This window comes from Gigantopelta aegis, chromosome 1, assembly GCF_016097555.1.
Source record: "Gigantopelta aegis isolate Gae_Host chromosome 1, Gae_host_genome, whole genome shotgun sequence".
Classification (NCBI taxonomy): Eukaryota; Metazoa; Mollusca; class Gastropoda; order Neomphalida; family Peltospiridae; genus Gigantopelta; species Gigantopelta aegis.
The window spans coordinates 41,858,072-41,880,806 of NC_054699.1; the positions used below are offsets into that span (position 1 = coordinate 41,858,072).

A 22,735-nucleotide genomic window follows, 5' to 3' on the forward strand; every position below is an offset into this window, starting at 1 on the left:
TTGTAAAATTAATTCGGTAAATTGACTCCAAAAATCGGCTTCTGGTTTTCATACGACATTGATAATTTTAACAGACACAAAAACTGAATAATTTTAAATAAATTAAACAAAATCTAAATTAGTATTTGCGTTTCTTGTGTAGTTCAGGCTGGTAGGTACAGGGTTCACAACCCGGTACCGACTCCCACCCAGAGCGAGTTCTTAACGACTCAATGGGTAGGTGTAAGACCACTACACCGTCTTCTCTCTCACTAACCAACTAACAACTAACCCACTGTCCTGGACAGACAGCCCAGATAGCTGAGGTGTGTGCCCAGGACAGCGTGCTTTAACCTTAATTGGAAATAAGCACGAAAATAAGTTGAAATGACATAAATGTTACAATTATATCAGAGTGCTTTTCAGATACTTATCTAATAAAATGAAAAATACAATTGTTAAAGTAATTTACAGAGACAAATGATGTAAGAATAAAAAAATTAAAATGTAAATATTATAAAAAGAGACGTAGTTAATGCAGATAAACATTTATTGAGTTTTTAAAAATGTGTGATACAGCCGTTACATATAAACGAGATTTTCACAGTTTAAAGTGAAAAGTAAAGTTTTGTTTAACGACACCACTAGAGCACATTGATTTAATAAGCATCGGCTATTGGATGTCTAACATTTGGTAATTTAGACATATAGTCTAAGAGAGGAAATCCGCTACATTTTTGTATTAGTAGCATGGGATCTTTTATACGCACCACCCTACAGACAGGATAGCACATACCACGGCCTTTGATATACCAGTCGTGGTGCACTGGCTGGAACGAGAAATAGCCTAATGGGTCCACGGATGGGGATCGATTCCAGACCGACCATGCATCAAGCAGGCGCTTTATCACTGGGCTACGCTGCACAGAGGAATATTTCTTTGTTAAGGTTTTTTCACAATTCCATGAGATATTCAGCTGAAATGTTCTGTATAACTTTATCATGTACCGTTACAGATCAAGTTTGACTTTCATGGCGATTTACCAATTTGTCACAGAGTTATGGTCCTTGAATTTAACAGATTCAAAAACAATTTGGGCCCACTAGGGACATGTACCTATATAGCGTGGAAGAACAGGTGTCATCTGGCAACTGTGTCTACTAATAGTATACCTATATAGCGTGGAAGAACAGGTGTCATCTGGCAACTGTGTCTACTAATAGTATACCTATATAGCGTGGAAGAACAGGTGTCATCTGGCAACTGTGTCTACTAATATTATACCAATATAGCGTGGAAGAACAGGTGTCATCTGGCAACTGTGTCTACTAATATTATACCTATATAGCGTGGAAGAACAGGTGTCATCTGGCAACTGTGTCTACTAATAGTATACCTATATCAATAGCATACATAATTTGTCTTTTGGCAGACACACCTAAAATAATAAAGCCCCCTAACCTAACCCTAAAGACCAGGGGGGGGGGGGGGGGGCATGCTGAACCCTAGTGGATAGAGGCATGTAAATCATGGTTTGAACTTGAACCAATCTAATTAAAATTAGCTCCACTATTACATGTGGATCTAACAGCAGCCAGTTGGAGCTCATGTCCACCAATCAAAACCTTACTTGCAGAATCATGCCAGTGATTTGAAAATAATGTGAAAACATTCCGAATTATCCTGAGGGTAGGCCTATACGACATGTTTCATGTGAATTACGAATGCCTTATTTAGACCAGTAGAACTAATTTTAATCAGATTGCTAACAACACTGCGTAGTCTCCAATGTCCAGGCAATATTTCGTCTATAAATAATAATTTAAATATTGACCAATCACACTTCGCCTTTTATAACGTTATTTGGGAGCATACAAATTCTAAAAATATCGGGCGAGTCTATTTTAGTGGCCGCAGTACAACGAACCATACCAATACGTACGGGATAGGTTATCAGTCTTCAATTTTACATTAAAAATTATTTATTTATTTATAAAAAAAAAAAAAAAAAAAAAAAAAATCAGTCTTCAGTTTTACATTACAAATTATTTATTTTATAAAATAAAACATGTTTTAAGGCATTCGTAATTCACACGAAACATGTATACCCTCAGGATAATTCGGAATGTTTTCAAATTATTTTTAAATCACTGCCATGATTCTGCAAGTAAGGTTTTGATTGGTGGACATGAGCTCCAACTGGCTCCTGTTAGATCCACATGTAATAGTGGAGCTAATTTTAATTAGATTGGAACTTGAACTTGTCATCTGGAATAAGTTCAGTCAGCCGTTTGTCGCTAACGTCCGCTGAGGGCGGAACGTAGCCCAGGGGTAAAACGCTCGCCTGATGCGCGGTCGGTGTTGGATCGATCCCCGTCGGTGGGCCCATTTTGGCTATTTTTTATTGCAGCCAGTGCACCTTGACTGGTATATCAAAGGCCACGGTATGTGCTATCCTGTCTGTGGGATGTTGTATATAAAATATCCCTTGCTACTAATGGAAACATGCAACGGGTTTCTTTTATAAGACTAGGTGTCAGAATTAACAAATTAATTAATAGCCGATGATTAATAAATCAATGTGCTCTAGTGGTGTCGTTAAACAAAACAAACTTTAACTAACGTCCGCTAGACAGGATTTAATACTACTCAGTAAACCGAATTACCACTACGGGAATCGGTCAAAATACTAGTAGCGAAAACCGGCTGGTTGAACTCTGGGCTGGGCAACGAGTCATGCATAGGGCAAACCGTTCCACTGTGTGAACACTGTACACATTTACACGCTGTAATCAGTAACGAGTATATGTAGTACGTTTACATTTATTAACTCATTAAAGGGACACACCCTAGTTACGGCTAGTTGTTAACCATTACGGCGTTGTTTTTCGCTATTAAACCCATTTTTTCACAAATAAAATTGCACTTTACTTACCGTTTATTATTTAGAATATATATTTCAATTCACCTGAAGTGTTTTTTGGTAATCCTGGTGATCCTGATGTTTGTAATACCACAAAATGCATTTTTCGTATTTCTGAAAAACGGTCGCACGTTTGAGAAAAAAACGTTGAGCAGACAAGGTCTAATCTATTTTTAGACGGGATATTTCCATTTCAATGTCACAGACGTTGGTATACCACGTGACCGTTATCATTTTGGTTCGGTTTGTTTTCTCGTGCACGGTTCGCGCAATCAACATCCGATTTGTTGTTGTTCATTTGTGAGATTTTTCTTCACAGTTCGTGAACATTTTCAGTAACAATAAAGTTCAGACAAGTAAGTATCTCAATACAAAACGTTACAAACCCTTAAAACCAATAATTTTGCTAAGTCCTACGATATCTGGAGAGGGGATACAACCAGGACAGAACAGTTGGAACATGTCCAGGAGAGGTGAAAAGAACGCACCCCAAGTCTGTGAAATTTGTCGTGACGTAGGCAGTGTTGTGCTTCGAGCGACATCTACCGGTGACATCAGAATACAAACTTTCAAAATTATTTCAAGCAATTGGGACATGGGGATTCCCATGGTATTTATCGATATAAAACCTGCTTTTTCACTCCATTTGATAAAAACGTTATCTAAGTGTGTTACAGGTTTGTAGATTAACCAAATTATAATTTATTTTCGCTGGATGGAACTAGGGTGTGCGCCTTTAATCGATTATAATTTTGAAACATACTTAGATAGTATATATTGTAAAAAAAAAAAATATCGGATTGATTTGTTTAAATTAAAGGGATATTCCTGAGTTTGCTGCCATTTTTATGATGTTATCGACTAATGAAGACTTTTTTACGATTGTAATTACATATTACAAAATATATTTTTCTGCATAAAATATTAGTGGCTGTATATTAAACGTGTTTCTGATGATTCTAATATTTGTACTAGGTTAAATTTAATTTTATTTCCTAAAATATATTTTTTCGTACTTACGAAATTATTTGAAGACAAAATCCAATTTGGGCTTCTTACAAATATTAAGACAACTAGAAACACATTGAATATACAGACACTGATATTCTAAACAAGAAACTATATTTAATATGTAAGTTTAATCGTAGAAATATTTTATTAATCGGAAACATCTTACAATGCAACAAACTCAGGAATGTCCCTTTAACAAGTCTGTAGGAGTTGGGCGGGGGTGGGTGCGAGACTAGTAATTATAATATATTAATTTTTATTCAACTTACGTTCGTGCTTATATCAAACTGAGGTTAAAGCACGCTGTCCTGGGCACACATCTCAGCTATCTGGGCTGTCTGTTGTTTGTGTGTGTGTGAGAGAGAGAGAGAGAGAGAGGGGGGGGGACGGGGTAGGAGAGAGAGAGAGAGAGAGAGAGAGAGAGAGAGAGAGAGGACGGGGTAGGAGAGAGAGAAAGAGAGAGGGGGGACGGGGTAGGAGAGAGGGGGGAGGGTCGGCGTAGTGGTCTTATACCTATCCATTTAGTCGTTAAAACTTGCTCTGCGTGGGAGCCGGTACCGAGATGAGAACCCAGTACCTACCAGCCTTGGGTTTTTTTTATGTGGTTGGTACCACACTGTGTGTGTGTGTGTGTGTGTGTGTGTGTGTGTGTGTGTGTGTGTGTGTTCAAGCCAATGGCTGATTTCAACATAACAAACTGATTTATTGGTTGATTATTTATTTTGCAGGTTTCTTTATTATTCTGTCCGCATTTTCTCTCATGTTCATTCCGATAATCCGAGGTCAAGGGTCGCCGCCAGTGGGATTCAGCAAAGTCAAGGACATCGAGACGAAGATAACTGTAACTCAAATAAAGACAAACAAAGAAAAGCCCATCAAATAATGAAAACGTCCATTATGTAAAAGGCGACTTCACACGGACGAACATTTCCATTCCATCGGCTTGTATGCAATTGGTTGTTCTCGTACGAGATACTAGTATCGTGTGGCGGCATCTTAAGATATGTAAGTCCGTGTTTAGCGATAACCAGCGCTGCCATTGTTCGCGAACTATTTGAATAATCCACGATGTGGTCGTTTGGTTTAACGTGAAGCGCATAAACCAGTTTACACAGTCCAGGACCCCGTTCCACAAAGCTTTTTTTACTAATTGCTATTTTCAAAATTCTGACCATTTTTAACCCTTTGTCCAAGACAGGAAAGGTGGGGGGGGGGGGGGGACCGCCTGCACTGGCAGGTGCAAGGTAGCACCAGCAGTCCGATTGAATCGGTAGCAGGCGGGTGGTGGTGGTGGTGGTGCTATGGAATTTTGAGTGGAGCCATTTTAAAGCCAAAGAGAAAATGGTGCGCAGTTTTTGTTGAGTAATTTTGGCGCAATTTTGAACGAGCGGTCGAAAGGTAAATGATTGAGCTAGTATAGGTTTTGAATCGAGTGTAGCTCGTTAGTGAGTCGAGAGTAGCTCGTTACTTATCGACCTTTATGATGCTGGTTGTCTCCCTAGGTTGTCCGTAGGGTCCTGATAAGGACCTGACCTCTTCTGATCGTGGCATGACAACCCCGAGGAGACTCGTGCAATTGTGTAGACACTGGCAGGCAAGGCGATTTGTTCCGGGGTGGTCGAAGCGCTGATGTTGGTTTGGTCTTCAGTTTCCTCCTCAGTGACACCAAGTACATTTCCCAGCAGCAAGTATTTGGGGATTGGGTAGGGGCGGCCGATATTCTTTTGTTCGGCCTCCCCCGGGTGCCTTGCAATTGTGTACTCGGAACCGGTATTCTTTTGTCCGGTTCCTTATTAGAGCACGTGCTGGGCCATTAAAATGTTGGGCGGGTGCATTGTTATCATTAGTCAATGCATCCTGTGTGCTGTTGCGGTGAGCATGTTGTCTGTGTGTAATCCTAGTTTGGTGTTTAGGTTGTACCTATTGTCTTACGTCCCTATTCTAATGTTTCCAACGGTCATCATGACCACCCCTCCCACCCCCCACCCCCACCCCGCCCTTGCGTAGTTTTGTTAACACAATGGCGGGGGGGGGGGGGGGGGGGGGGCGGCATTAGTCTATTCTAAATATCTAATTTGAAGGGCGAGCCTTTGTAGTGTATGTATTGGTTTAAAAAACCTAGTGCTTAACGTATTTATTTTACCAGTCAATGAAAGAGAGAGAGAAAGGAGAGAAAGATAGTTAGCTTATTAGTAATGAATAGTCACATAACATAACTGTCAGCCACTCCAGCGTACTATTAATTTTGTTTCCCGCCCCCGCAAAAGATTAATGAAATAATTATATCTATATGTTGGTAACTGTATACTAAGGGGTGTGTTGGGCTTGCGCCCGTATATTATATTGGTCTTACTTGGTCAATCTTCTGTTTTCTGTTTTCCAGTTGTCCTTCTGTGCCCTAAGTGACTTACCGTGTCTGTAGTTTTATTCATCATTAATAAAGTGCATGGTGCGATTACATGAAATGTGCGATATATACATGTGGTTATTCTGGGTCGTGGTTGGCTGGCTTGGACCATTAGGCGAGCTGTAAAAAGAGAGGTTGATAATTAGTGATCCTATCCTGTTTGATATATTGGCTTTGGTTGGATGGTTAGCGCCTTATTCAATTGGTTTGCTGCGATCTCATTTGGGAGTGCAATGTACCAATTTGCCAAAACTCGATTTTTAGAGTAGATTCATAACATAGTATATTTACATTAATCTATTTGGAAGTTCGCTACCTCCCCACCTTTGGCCACTTGCAGTAGAGTGCATCGGGTCCGAGTTCCAAATTGGTTGCAGCTCTTATGTAAGGGCTTACAAGCGAGTGGTTTTGAACAATCCCTATGAATAATCTATTAACACTATTGGTTCTTATTTTACCTATTCACCTTTGACCCCTAGGTTGGAAAGCATCGAGTAGAGTTCGAATTGGTAGCAGTTCCTTCTTAGGGGCGTTCTAGTGAATGGTTATGAGTGCCTATTATTGGTTTATTTTATAGTTTTGGTTTGGTGGACTGGACGATAGATAAACTGCTTTGAAGGTTTTGTTTTTTTAGATGTTTTATCCGGTTTAGTAGGAAGTTAGGCGTTATTTGTTTATTATGGTTGGCTTCGGTTATTGACTCTATCATTAGTTTTCTTTGTGTGGTATGTAGCGTGCAATCCAGGAGATAGTGTTTCATATCTTCCCGGGTACCACAATCACATTCTGGGTTTAGTTTGGTAAATGAGCAGCTGTTGAGTTGTGAAGATTTACCTAGGCGTACTTTAGTGATTAGTTTATCCACAAAGGTGTTTTTGTATTTAGGTCTTATTGAGTTGACTAGTGGCTTGATGTTGTAGTGCCATGTATTATTTGTAAGGTCCCAGTTTGCTTGCCATTGATTTATGTAGTGTGTTTTTTGCTTTTGACATTAGCTCTGTTATTCCTAGTGGTAGTGCAGTAATCGTACTGGTGATTGAGAGTGCTGTTTTTGTTCCATAGTCGGCTAATTCGCTACCAATTATTCCTACATGAGCTGGGACCCATTCGAATACTACTGTTAGGTTAAGTTGGTTTAATTCGTGGAGTTTATTGTGGATAGCTGCTAAGATGTCTGGCCTAGTAGAGTTATTAGTTTGAAGAGATTGGATTGAGCTAAGGCTATCTGAGAAGATAACACTTTTAGGATATTGTTTATTTCTGATCCAGATTAGTGCCTCGTAGATGGCTGTCAGTTCTGCTGTGTAGACTGATAGGTTGTCTGACAGCCTGGCATATTTAACACAAGTTTGGAGTGTTTAGATATCTTTTCTTCTACTATTGCGAAGCCAACCCTACCATTATCTGGGTGTTTTAGCCATCCGTGTATATATGGATGTGCTCCGGGTAATTTTCGTTGGCTGCGGCTTCAAACAGGACTTTTTTAAAAGGTGGAAATGGTGTTTCTTCTGTGGCTTTTTTAATTAGATATATAGGAGTGTGGCACTCCATAGGCTGATTAATATGATATAGAGCCACTGGTATGTTATCAATTCCTACCGCTATTTCTAGTTTACTAGCCCTAGTGGCAAATGAGTCATTTACTTTTTTGTTTTTATTAAATTCTAGTCCTGGTTTAGTTATTATAGGAGTAAGTTCCTGAACTGGGTGGTCTAACTTAAGCGAGTGGATTTTGAGGTGGTAATTAAGATGTTGGATATTGCGGCGGTATTTAAGTGGCATGATGTTAAATTCTACTTCTAAGCTTTGGCCGTTAGTATTACGTGGAACTTTAGCTATTGTTCTTAGTGCTTGGTTTTGGATAACATCTAATTTTTGCAGTAATTTTGGGTCGGCGCAGCTGTAGGCTTGGGCTCCATAGTCTATCCTGGAGAGTATACATGCTTTGTAAACCATAAGCATTGCTTCCGTTTGCGCCCCCCCCCCCCCCCCCCCCCCCAACTGGTGCCTGAGATTGCTCTTAGTAGGTTTAGTGTATTTTTAGATTGTCTGATTATATTATTTGTATGGTCACTAAAGGCTCAGTCATCAGCGAAGAGTGCTGTATTTAGTGGAGTGGTTGATTTAATTTTACTTTTAGCATCGAGTGCTTTAGTTATGTCGTTGATAAATATATTGAATAAGGTTGGTGATAGGACCGAACCTTGTGGGATACCATTTATTATTTCGTTTTTTTGTGAGTAGTGTCCGTTTACTCTGACTGATATTGATCTGTTGTGTATAAAGTTATTGATGAAGTTGAACATATTGCCTTTAATACCGTTAGTTTTTAGTTTATTGAGTAGTCCCTGGCGCCATACCATATCAAATGCTTTTTCTATATCTATAAAGATTGCTAGTACTTTACTGGACTTGCGGAAGGCGTCATTTATGCTATTTTGGAGTCTAACTATCTGATCTATTGTTGAGTGTTTAGTTCTAAATCCGCTTTGTACATTTGTGATTAGTTTATTTTCTAGTAAGTAGTTATTTAGTCTTTTATTGATTATGGTTTCTAGCGTTTTGCACATGTGCGATGTGAGTGTTATCGGTCTATAACTTCCCGGGAGGGAGTGGTCCTTTCCCGCCTTTGGGAGGCTGAAACACTCTGCATGCTTCCATGCTGTGGGCATTTTGGCCTTCTTCCCAGATTCTGTTATAGAGTGATAACACTACCTCTAGGGTTACATCTGGCATATGTTTTAGTAGAGTATAGCTGATTTGGTCTGGCCCTGTGGCGGTGCTTTTTGTTTGCTTTAATGGCCGCTTTTAGTTCTATTAATGTTAGTGGTTTATTAAATTCTAGATTATCCGTGTTAGGTTGTTTATCCATCATAGTATCATTTGTTGGTAAGTTGTTATCTTTCTTAAGCTTATCAAAGAATTCTTTTGGGAAGTTTTCGTTGCTGCTGTTTTTACTAAATGTTTGACTTAGGAGATCTGCTTTTTGTTTATTTGTGGTAGCTATTTTATTTTTTTGGAGGACTGTAGCGATCGTGCGTTGTCCTTGTATAGCTTGAACTTTTTTCCACATTTCCCTAATTGATGTTCTGTTATTAATTTCCCCACAGAATGTCTGCCAGCTGGTCTGTTTAGCTTCAATGATTAGTTTGCCTATTTCGTTTTTTGCTATTTTATATTTAGTGTGGTATTCTGGTTTACCAGTGTTTTTTAAAGAGTTTTCGCATCCTGTTTCTGAAGCCGCATTTTGTTTTAATTTCGTCCGTCCACCAACTGACCGGTGAATTTTTTGTTGGTTGTTTGGTTTTGGGTATATTATTTTCCGCTATTTTAATTATTTCGTTGGTAATTTTAGTGGTCGCTTCATCGATATCTATATTAGTTTCTAGTTTAATTTGGCTGCATTCGCTTGTAAAGCCTGCCCAGTTGGCTTTACTAAATTTGAATTTTGGTAAGAATTTTTCTTGTTCGATATATTCTATATTAATTGGTTAGTATGGGTAGGTGGTCACTATTTAGTGTATCAAGTACCTCCCATTGGGCGTTTGCCCCTATATTATTAGAGGTTATGGTAAGGTCGATGGAAGATGAGGTTGCTAGTTGGTCGTGATAGTAGGTGGGGCTGCCATCGTTGAGACATACTAGGTTGTTTATGTTAATGAAGTCTTCTAGTATGTCTCCTTGTGTGTCGGAGTGCTGACCTCCCCACAGTGGGCTATGGCTGTTGAAGTCTCCTACTAGGATTAGGTTATTATTAGGTTTAATAAGTTTATTGTAGTCGTTTATAGTTAGCTGTTTATGGGCTGCTCCCGGTGGGCTATATACATTGCTGATGTCTATAGGCATCTTTTTATTTAATACCGTAAGTCCTAGGACTTCCAGATTGGTATTTAATTTCGCTATTTGGGATGGTACTTTTAATAAGTGTGGCTAATCCACCTCTAGTGCTATTTTCTCTATTTTTATAGTAAGTTGTATAGCCTGGAATTTTAAATTTTTTGGTTGTTATTTTATTATTACTTTTTTTGGAGCCAGTTCCTAGCCAAGTTTCTTGTATGCATATAATATCTGGCTTGGTGTTATTGGTGCTAATGAATTGAATGAGTTCGGCACCATGTCCCACTGAGTGGAGGCCTTTAGCGTTCCATTGGAGAACGCTAAGGCCTTTACTTATAGATTTATTTTTATTAATATGGGTGTGTGGAGACTTGTCTCCCATATTGTAGTCCCGTAATTGATTAGTTTATTTAATATATATTTATTATTATTTTCTATTTTTAGTTTACTAGTTGACTTATTTTTTTTTTACTTTTTTAGTTGTTAAGTTTATTTTTAATGTTATTCATTTCAACTACCAGTCTTTCAATTAGTGCTGGCAGTGGTGACATTTAGAAGGTTTTATTTCGTATGGTACAAGTTGGTATTGGCGGCTTTGGATGAAAATATATTTGCTTTTGTTTGTTTTCGCTGTGATAAGCACGTATCCGTTGGTCCATGTTGTGACGTCGGTAATATCGAGTTGCGGGTTGTTGAATTGTAGGCGGTTTAGAGAGGTTTCATGGGCTGGAAGGGGGTATAGTTTAATTAGCCATTTAGTAGCTGGGTTGGGGTTTTGGTGGTTATGGGTATCCCGGGGGATGGTTGATGGGGCGATTGGGCTGGTTGGGTTTTCCTGAGGGTGGGGTTTTCTTTGTTGGTATGGGGTGGGGAGGGGGTGCAGGGTGGGGTGAGGAACTGGTGGGACTTGCTGGGGTTTGGGTGGGGGCAGTAGTGGGTGGGAGGGGGTGGAGGTTGGGGCTGGGGTGGTGGTGGGAGTAGAGTCATTGGTGGTGATGGAAGGGAGGGGATTAGGGGAGGATATTTGGGGGGGGTGGTGATAGGGGTGGCAGTGACGGGCGTAGCCATTTTGTACTATCTCAGTGAGTACGCCCTCTGGCGAGCTGGTTTTTACTTAATACTTAACGCGTAACGTTATGAGCCTTAGAACTAGAGAAACACAATCTACCTGGTTTTTGCGGGATGATAAATAGTCGTACATTGCAATGTTCTGTAATAATACACATCCCAGTAAGCCAACAATAAGTATATCCAGCATTATATATATTATTTTTCAATACAAAATAAAATACCATTGTCAAAGTGGCTACACAACAAGTCGAAATAATTAACAATGTTTTGTCCATGCATTAACCTACGTACTGAAATGATACACGGGAGTGTTTTCTTAGTTTCATGGTGTTAGCTGCTTCTACCCGTGATTCCTGATTTTCTCTCTCTCTCTCTCTCTCTCTCTCTCTCTCTCTCTCTCTCTCTCTCTCTCTCTCTCTCTCTCTCTCTCTCCGTCTGCGTGTTGCTGTATTTCTGTCTGGCTCTCTTTCTCTCTACTACTGAACTATACAGAGACAGAGACAGAGACAGCGAAAGGCAGACGGTGAGACAGACAGAGAGACCCTCTATCAAACATTCCTGTTCCGGACCTGGAGCGTGGATGTGTTTTTGTAGGGAGTTTTTGGCACATGAAAAATGGTCGATACATGATACAGATCTCGTCGACAATGTTTTATTATTATTATTATTTAGTGTAAAACTAAACATATTTTACAGGTCTTATTGTTGCTATTAACACAGCAGCATCAGTTTTCGTTGTGTTGTTTTACCGGAATATTAAATGAATAACTGAAGTCATAATATATAGGTTCGTATTTTCCTTTCCAGCATGAAACATTGTTTACAACGTGGTAATACATATTATAATATACGTCTCAGCTCTTGAGTGAATGACACACAGGTCTCCCGATAGGGTTGACACTTAATTGAAATAGTTTATAGTTCTTATGCTATGGTCACACACTCAAGGACGGCCAACCCGGGTTACTACGGATTCAATCCGGGATTATCCGGGATTATCCCTAGTAATCCGTAGTAATCCGTGTTGGATCCTTGATCATACGTAGGTGTGGTTCCAATCCGTACTGGGTTAAAAAAAACTACTACGGATGGAAATCCGTTCTTATCCTCACTAACCCGTACTAAAACCGTACCAATCCTTACTAATACGTACCTATCCTTGCTTATACGTACCAATCCTTACTTATACGTACCTATCCTTACTTATACGTACCTATCCCTACTAAACCATTCTAACCCTTACTAATACGTAATAACCCTGCATAGAGTGTCATGCCACAGCCTCGGTCAAACTATCAAGGATCAGGACGCCGGGTTAGCCACGGATACGATCCGGTATCATTCGTGACAAACCGTTGCGGTCCGTACTAAACTGTACCGATTCTTAACGATTCGTAGCGACCCGTAGCGCTCCCCGTTGTCAACTAACCCCCTATCCTTAATAATCCTTGGTTTATTCTTCGAAACCCGTAGTTAAACCATGGTGCATCTGTGTGTGTGTGGGGGGGGGGGGGGGGGGGGGGGGGGCGGATAGACCACTATCCGGGGTCATCCGTCGTGGATCCAGCCAGACGATCATTGACAGTGTGGCCGGGGTTTTAGCTGTTAGACTGGGGGCTGACACTTAAAATCCAGTGTCCTTGATTCCTGTAGTTTAGTTTCACACTAATTGGTCTGGGGCCTAATTCACTAAACTCTCGCAACTTTGCGATCTCGCAGTGCAATGCTAAAATACTTGCAAAGAGGATGCTTTGTTGTCTAGCAGAGCCTAAGAGACCTTTGTGAATTAGGCTCCTGATTGTTAACCGCTAATTAACTAAATGGCAGGTACACACACAGCTAAATATATAAATTGCATTTTAGTACAATCTCGTTGTGTCGAACTCGGAAGGGTCGAATACACCGCAAGGCTCGAACCACACTCGAAGTCCCGAGTTACACTTGCACGATGTTGACAGAATGGTTCGGTCGAACTACCCGATGGGTCGAATACCTTCTCGAGCACCGACGGGGTTCGAGCCAACGGGATTCCACTAGTTGTAAATGTTCACTATGACAATATGACGAAATTTCAAGTCGCTAAAATGACTTAAATTCCATGTAACGGAGAGGGCTGAATCCTAGCTCCTTCAGTAGACAAATCATCTGGAGTCCGACCCATCCTTCTACCAAAAAAAACCCTAAACAAACAAACAAAAAACATATCTTTTGTAAATAATTTCACTTTTGTTTGAAGTAAAAGGAAAAGTAAGAGTGTTTGGGAAATAACAAAAAAAACACAAAAAACCCAACCTATTTGTGTGTGCCATTTACTAAATTTTAGAAAACAATTGGTTGAAAAATAAATAACTTATAGTAAATTGATTGCATAGTATGAAAAAGGGCGTTCCCTGTGGGACGGTCTATAGATCTAACCATCAAGCGCTTCTGGGGCGGGACCTCGGTGGATCCATTCAACTGATTGGATTTTTTCTCGTTCCAACCAGTGCACCACAACTGGTCAAATGCTGTATGTGTTTTCCTGTGACCCCCCCCCCCCCCCCCCCCCCCCCCCCCCCCCCCACTCCAGGCGTTTCTACGGCCCTGGACCCCCTTTTAGAAGCGATCTTAGCGCTAAAATCACCTTAAGTCTATAACTACTTGGTGCGCTCAAGGTGATCTTATTGCTAAGATCGCTTTGTCAAATGGGATCCTGGGCAATAAAAGGCGTAACATGCATTTTGAAACAAATCCAGCGTTACTGTGACCGGTTCCATTGTCACGATTAAAAACCAAAGATTTATTTTTTGTGTCATTGATGTTTTTATAATTAAATTTTTTTTATTTACAGAACGTGTTGCATTTTCACTTGATGAGCCTATATGTACGTAATATAACTACTATGTGCGCTCAAGGTGATCTTATTGCTAAGATCGCTTTGTCAAATGGGATCCTGGGCAATAAAAGGTGTAATATGCATTTTGAAACAAATCCAGCGTTACTGTGACTGGTTCCATTGCCACGATTAAAAACCAAAGATTTATTTTTGTGTTATTGATGTTTTTATAATTAAAAAAACTTGATTTACAGAACGTGTTGCATTTTCACTTGATAAGCCTATATGTACGTAATATAACTACTATGTGCGCTCAAGGTGATCTTATTGCTAAGATCGCTTTGTCAAATGGGATCCTGGGCAATAAAAGGTGTAATATGCATTTTGAAACAAATCCAGCGTTACTGTGACTGGTTCCATTGCCACGATTAAAAACCAAAGATTTATTTTTGTGTTATTGATGTTTTTATAATTAAAAAAACTTGATTTACAGAACGTGTTGCATTTTCACTTGATAAGCCTATATGTACGTAATATATGTTTTCTTCAATATGACACGAGATAACTTCTGGTTATGAATGTTCTTGAGTATGGTGTATCGGGGTGGTGATGTATGTACATGCCATGTAAAAGTTTCATAACTTGTTATAACCAACAGTCGAGTGTCACACATGGTCAATTAAAGCGTAGCTGCAATTGATTTAAGGCGCTTCCACGACGCCATAGCTTACTTACACACCTAAGGAGTAGCGGCCCCCTACGCTATATGCCTTTTGAGGAAATTATTTTCTGGTGACGAGTGAGTCGACGTTTTATAAGGTTTTAGTATTGTTCATATAGACAGATAGACAGATACACACACACACACACACACACACACACACACAGAGAGAGAGAGAGAGAGAGAGAGAGACGGAGAGAGAGACAGACGGACAGATACTATATCCACTTAGAATAATTTTAAAACCACACGCACACAAACCATTTGAGTTGATTAGATTAGAGCACTTCGGTTCGTGGTAACCGCGCCATAAATCGCTCATATGTAAAACGGCCTTTAGGCCATTATTCACCATGTACAGCGTTGCCGGGCGCTGCATATTGTCGGCTGCGAGTAACTTAATGACAAACGGACTCTTTGCTAAAAACTTTACATTGAACAATAAAGTTTTATAAGTAAGGTCTCCAGTCAGTGTGTATTAGAACTACACACAGGTCTCATGGGGTGTTGAATCTCTGAACGTGATCAAAATGCACCGCGTTGCTACATTAGGTCTTGGTCAAGAAGAAAAATCGCCACATTAGTTATATAAAATCGTCACTTTCTGAATTGTGCAGCCACTTTAACCATAGTAAATCATATGTCTGATGCCATATAACCGTAAATAATAAATGTTGAGTGCAGACATGGGGTAATCGTAATCAGTAATCGTAATCAGTAATCGTAATCAGTAATCGTAATCGATTACAATCGATTACATATTTTCATGTAATCGTAATCGATTACTCTGTTTGAGAATACAGAATGTAGGACAATTGCTCACCGGACAGTTGCTCACCGGACAGTTGCTCACCGGACAATACCTCACCGGACAATTGCTCACCGGACAATACCTCACCGGACAAATGCTCACCGGACAATACCTCACCGGACAGTTGCTCACCGGACAATACCTCACCGGACAATTGCTCACCGAAAAATTGCTCACCAATAAAGTGAGAAATAGGACAATTGCTCACCTTTATTTTTCATTTTAATTAATATTTTTTTTAAATAAAAATTTCATTTCCAGAAATATCAGTTAAACACAATAAAATAAAAAAATTAATTCTAAATTAACTATATTTTATTCCAATTCAGCACATCAGTTCAGCATAGAAATGTCAGTTAAACACATTTTAATAAAATAACAAAACTAATTATAAAACAACTATATTTTAAACAAGTTTAGCACATCAGTTCAGTATAGAAATGTCAGTTAAACACATTTTAATAAAATAACAAAACTAATTATAAAACAACTATATTTTAAACAAGTTCAGCTCATCAGTTCAGTATAGAAATGTTCACGACATTAGGGTGATCATGAAAAAGGAAAGTAAACAGTAATAATAATAAAGGTGAGCAATTGTCCTATTTCTCACTTTATTGGTGAGCAATTGTCCGGTGAGCAACTGATGGTGAGGTATTGTCCGGTGAGCAATTGTCCGGTGAGCAATTGTCCGTACTGCGAGAATACCATGTAATCGTAATCGTAATCGATTACATTGCTAATGTAATCGTAATTTATGATTACTTCCGTGATTACAACACTAGGATTAAAGTTTCAAACTGTATGAACTTGCACTTTTTTATGATTATATATTAATCATTATTATAGCATCCTTCAATATACATGTATCTTTAAAGTAATAAAGTTATTACTACTAGCAATGTAAACAAAGTATGTAAGTTAGGAAAATATTTATACAAAATAATAAGAAGGCGTGAATCTATGGTTACTTAGTTTTAAATAGAGTTCTGTACACATATCATATTCTCCTTAACTGTTTTATACCAACACCTTTCATTATGTCTGTAAATGGTTATATTATGTACCATATGTTATGTACACCTGGTAAGCTATAAAACTTTGAATACATATTCATGTTTTTTTCTGGTGTCACCGGTAAGAGTGACGTCACGGCTCAAACTCGATCTATTGTTTTCTATATTTTCATTCAGGGCCGTACCCTCCGGGGGGGCAGGGGGGCAGCTGCCCCCCCTGAGAATCTTGTCCTTTTTTTTATATATATATATCTCCAGTAATAGCATAGAAATGTTTAATCTTTATAGTATGTTAAAAATTATTTATAAAATTTAGTGCCCCCCCCCATGGATTTTGGTCAGGGTACGGCCCTGGATCTCAATCAGTCGCTCCCCATGCCTGGTTATGCCTATACATGTACTTTAATATTATGTGCCAATATTTAATTTCATTTCAACTTATTTTCGTGCTTATAACGAATTACGGTTCAGGCACGTTGTCCTGAGTACACACATCAGATATTTGGGCTGTGTCCAGGACAATGGGTTAGTGGTTAATGAGAGAGAAGATGGTGTACCGTAGTTGTCTTAGATCTACCTACCCATTGAGTCGTTAAAACACGCTCTGGGTGGGAGCCGGTATCGGGATGCGAACCCAGTACCTATCAGCCGTATGTCCGATAGTTTAACCACGACACCACCGAGTCCGGTACCAATATGTCTTACTCCCGTGTTGCGGACGCCAATAGAAGAGCTCCTAGAGACGGAAGGGCATTAACTCATGAGGGGGTTGGTAGTAAGAACAGTGACGTGTTCAGGAGGCCGGGCGCTTGCGAACAATTTGACTGGTACCATTGTCTTCTATCATATCACATGCATTTAAAGTTAGGCTGAAAAACCAGTCAAGCGAAGAACCGCGTTCGCTTACCTACATGCCAAAATAAAATGTATTTAAAGGACAGAAAAAAAAATAAAAAAAATTTAAAAAAAAAGAAGAAGAAAGAAAAAAGAAAGAAAGAAGATTTTATCAGACTCAATACAACACGGCCCCTCATAAAAAAAAAAACCCCAAACCCAACCAATACTTTCCTGAACATGACTCAGCTACTCAGATTTCACTCCACCTTCTTCATGTCATAACGACCAACAGGGAAGTAGGATACGAGAGAAGGGTGTATGTGTGGAGGGGGGAATCACCCAACAGATGATGCGGCTATAACCGATACGGATGTTACGCACGCCATATTGACATAACCAGGGCCGTACCCTCCTTTTTCTTTTTTTTATATATCTCCAGTAATAGCATAGAAATGTTTAATCTTTATAGTATGTTAAAAATTATTTATAAAATTTAGTGCCCCCCCATGGATTTTGGTCAGGGTACGGCCCTGAAATCATGCAATTTACTTAAATATACATGGAAACAATTTAATGAGAAAATAACAAGAGTATTTATCTTATGTTAGGTGGTAGTTATGGTCTGTATATTGCTTTTGTACATGGGGCATTTGTTGATCAAAATTTGTAGTCGTCATGATGTAACAAAATGCCATGGTTTTTACCCACTATTACTGTCGTTTTAGCTTTTTCCTGGACTTGGTGCAAACCAAACATAGCAAACTTTGCTCCTACTAGGTTCTATAAAGTCTTTCCTGGACATAGTTGTAAAAGCAACTTTGAAATTTTTTACATATCCTTTGAAAATTGATTTTTTGTTCAACATACACTCAGTGTACACATGATCTGAGCCGTACTTATATATAACCCCTCCCTCCAAAGCATCACTACAATCGTTACAATTTTAGGTAACCATTGGTATAAAGTAATATAACCCACAAATTAAAAAAGAAAGATTAAAAAAATTGGATATTTTTTTAGTGTTCTACCGGTTCAGAAAATATTTTGCTCCAGCACTTTCTTGCCACGTGACTTCTGGAGAATCAATTATTTCAGTCTACTTGTAAATTAACTGATTCACTTGACAGGTAAAAAACCATAAAACACACACACACACACACACAGGACAAAACGTCACAGGAAAAAAAAGTCACAACTTTTAATAAAAAAAAATATATTAGGCAATGTGTAACTGACTCCTAGTTTCTTTCGATATTAGTTTGGTCGTTGTTTTATTTGAATAAAAAATATAGCAAACACCAAACACATTATAGATGAACACATAGCAGGCCCGTACGCAGGGGGGGGGGGGGGGGGGGGGGGCGACGGGTGTGTACGCACCCCCCTTCCCAAATTACTAAAGGTCCACTTTTCTCTATTAAATTTAAATAACGTTACGTAATCGTTGTTGTTTTGAGGGGTTATTTTTATGTTGATTGGTTCCATCACGAGCAATTCGCACCCACCCATTAAAAATCCTGCGTACGGGTCTGCATAGATACGTTTTAAAAAACATTTACTTATAATAATGGTTTGAAATACAACATTAGCCCGAAATGACAGGGCCGTACCCTGACCAAAATCCATGGGGGGGGCACTAAATTTTATAAATAATTTTTAACATACTATAAAGATTAAACATTTCTATGCTATTACTGGAGATATATATAAAAATAAAAAAAGGACAAGATTCTCAGGGGGGGCAGCTGCCCCCCCGGAGGGTACGGCCCTGGATTTTACTGGCGATAAATCTACATTCCGCTCATAACCATTAGTGTCTTATTTACATTAATGCTAGACGACGCATGTATCTACTGCAACAAAGTGTTTTTTCGTCACAAAGACCACATGGCTTAATATGTACACTTTAGTACTGTACACGGGAAAAACTGAGATTTGTGATTGTAAAATTACGTAATTTATGGTCATATATATAACTCGCAAGTGATTGTTGTCCTGTGCGTTATGAGCGAAAGAACACACGCTGCAACTTTGGGTAAAATTGTGATATGTTGTAAATTTGCTTAATACATTCCACAAGTTGTTTACTAAAAGCAACGCGTCATTGGTTTGTGCCAAGCACGTTGTGATTTACAAAGAGAGCTTGATCTGCGTTCGTGTCTGTTGGTTTTGACACATGTTATGAGCGGAAGACAATTTGATCCAGGGACGTTTTTCTTCAATTTGGTTGATAACCGAGCAGTGCACACGAATGGAAGGTTAGTATTTCTTTTGTTAATGTTTCTTCTTTTTACTTGACACTTTGTGATAAATTTTATGATGATAAATGCATTTTTGATGGTCATTCTCTCACCATTAGAATCGCGTCTTCATTGTGAGCAGAAGTGATAGTTCGCATATAACATGCCTAATTAATTAAACCAGCTTTATGTTGGTGCACATTAATGAAATAGTGCTTGAAATATATCTGTCAAATTTTTGTAATAAATAAGCAAATTTTAACCCAATTGTAACTCATGGTATTCTGCTCATAACACAGACACCCATTTTATTTTAATTTTTGGAGTCTTTGTTATGAGCTGAAGTAATTGTTTGCAAATCAATGTGCCTAATTAATTAAACCAGCTTTATGTTGGTGCACATTATTGAAATAGTGCTTGAAATATATCTGTCTAATTTTTGTAATAAATAAGCTAATTTTAACCCAGTTTTAACTCATAGTATTCTGCGCATAACACAGACACCCATTTTATTTTAATTTTTGGAGTCTTTGTTATGAGCTGAAGTGATTGTTTGCAAACCAATGTGCCTAATTAATTAAACCAGCTTTATGTTGGTCCACATTAATGAAATAGTGCTTGAAATATATCTGTCTAATCTTTGTAATAAATAAGAAAATTTTAACTCAATTGTAACTCATGGTATTCTGCTCATAACACAGACACCCATTTTATTTTTATTTTTGGAGTCTTTGTTATGAGCTGAAGTGAGTGTTTGCAAATCAATGTGCCTAATTAATTAAACCAGCTTTATGTTGGTCCACATTAATGAAATAGTGCTTGAAATATATCTGTCTAATTTTTGTAATAAATAAGCAAATTTTAACCCAATTGTAACTCATGGTATTCTGCTCATAACACAGACACCCATTTTATTTTAATTTTTGGAACCTTTGTTATGAGCTGAAGTGATTGTTTGCAAATCAATGTGCCTAATTAATTAAACCAGCTTTATGTTGGTCCACATTAATGAAATAGTGCTTGAAATATATCTGCCTAATTTTCGTAATAAATAAGTAAATTTTAACTCAATTTTAACTCGTGGCATGCTGCTCATAACACAGACTCCATTTATTTGTTGAAGTACAAGAGTACAAAGCTTAGAAAAAAGCCTTTTATGTTGTCTTTTGAAATATTTTGAACTTTTAATTATCACCAATGTGATAATCCACATCCTTTTGATACTACAGATTCAAAGTGAGGTTGAATGTATTGTATAGTAACACCTCTCACCTGTGTGGCCCACCCGTGTCTACCTTTAGAATTTTTATTGCCCCTAATTGCCACCTGTTCTAAAAGATGTGTTAACAAGACTAGCCACTTTGTTCTTTGTAGTCTTTGATGGTGAAACAAAAAAGGGTTAAAGTTCTTTTATTTTGTGTTTGATGTACTTCTATTCGGTAATCAAAATCTTTGAACAGAAAAGTTTTAAGCAGATTTCTGAACAGTCTTTTGAGGATTATTTTAGTTAGTCTTTGTTATGGCCGAAAAAACTTTAAATAATCAAAATCCATCTTTTCATTGGCTATTTATGTAGGCATTTTCATAACCATAGCAACCACAAACTTTAACAAAAAAATGCTACAAAAAATATTGACTTAGTTGTTTTATCTACAAACATAACATTTAGGTATCATTTTATGTTAACCATTTAAAGTGTTGTTTTTTTTACATTTTAACACTTTATTACAAGGAACCTGGAAGTAAAATACAATTAGACCAAATTAAATAATATGTGTGGCTTGGGTTACCTGACCGATCCTAACCCCCTCACCCCCTTTTGCCATTTGTGCCAAAAAAAAACTTTATGGAATGTACAAAACAGATTTAAGTTTTGGATTAAATTACTTAGTTATTTAAACCTCATGAAAATTTATTTGGATGTTGACAACAAACCTTGTAAGATAAACAACAGAAGCAACAGCACAAACATGAAACAAATGTGGAGTTTTTTCTGTTTACATTTTGTCAGTACATTGTACAAGCTTGTTATATAATGTGACATTTTCATATTTTGCAGGTTGAAAGTGTTGATGATGATGGAACAGAGCTGCGTTTCCTGAGGAAAATGGGGCAGCACTATGTCATATCTGATGTATTGGACACCTCGTTTTTTTTTTCTCCAATAAGATCCTGGACATTATGCCTGTTCCAAGGATTTCTTTTAAAGACACAAATTGCCTACATGATTTCTGTTTAGTATTGGATCCCAATGATCAAATTACAAGTTTTATTCCAGTGATTGCCAACTATTTTTTCCTCCTCATATTTCGTTTATTGTTTTTTTTTCTTCTCCCAATCATTAAAGTAAGATGTTATAACTTAACACTAATTGAGAGGCAATATTATCCTGCTGAGTATATTTACAGAGCTTCTACTTCCAATCTTTTATATTCATTATAAAAGTGAACTCGAAATATTACAAAGATTCAGTTTTTAAAAACATATTTTACCGGTTTTCTGTGTCACAAGTCTATAGCATATATACATATACTAGTACATTGTATTTTTTTATTTTTATTATTACTCAAGACAAGCTAACACATCCTAGGAATGATTAAGTCATTCTGTCAAATGGGGTCACATCTGTATGATTTGCAGTGTTTTATGATGTATTTTGGCATAATCAGTGTCTGTGTTATGTGCAGAAGGTGATTTGAAATAGTCTTTCTACTTCAATGTGTGCTATTGATTTTGGGTTATCATAAATGATGAATAAATCTATTTCCATGTACCATATTGTGTTCATTGTTGTATATGTCCAATGGTGTTAGTTTTCTTTACCTGGAAACTTTTTTTTTTTAATCTGCTGCTCATAACGGTGTCTATTTTACAGTGTCACTTCTAAACTTTAAGTTTATACACAATTTGGGTTTTTTGGTGTCTTCACATAGTCTTCCACTTATTCATGTTTGTTTTTGGGTTTAATTGTGAAATGACCTTATTTATTGTCATTTACTATGCATCACAAGACACCATGTTATGAGCAGAAGATATGCATGTCTTGCTATGAAATGCTCCGTCAAG

General features: G+C 38.0%; 1 protein-coding gene across 1 annotated transcript in view; it reads left to right on the plus strand.

Annotated features, from left to right (window-relative positions):
* LOC121375130 (monocarboxylate transporter 12-B-like) overlaps positions 1-5,070 on the plus strand; it is a 33,401-nt gene extending 28,331 nt beyond the window's left edge. The window contains exon 6 of the mRNA XM_041502385.1: positions 4,643-5,070. Within this exon, the coding sequence (XP_041358319.1) occupies positions 4,643-4,797 (155 nt within the window). The 3' untranslated portion in view covers positions 4,798-5,070. The remainder of the gene's footprint in view (positions 1-4,642) is intronic.
* Positions 5,071-22,735: the final 17,665 nt, after the last annotated feature.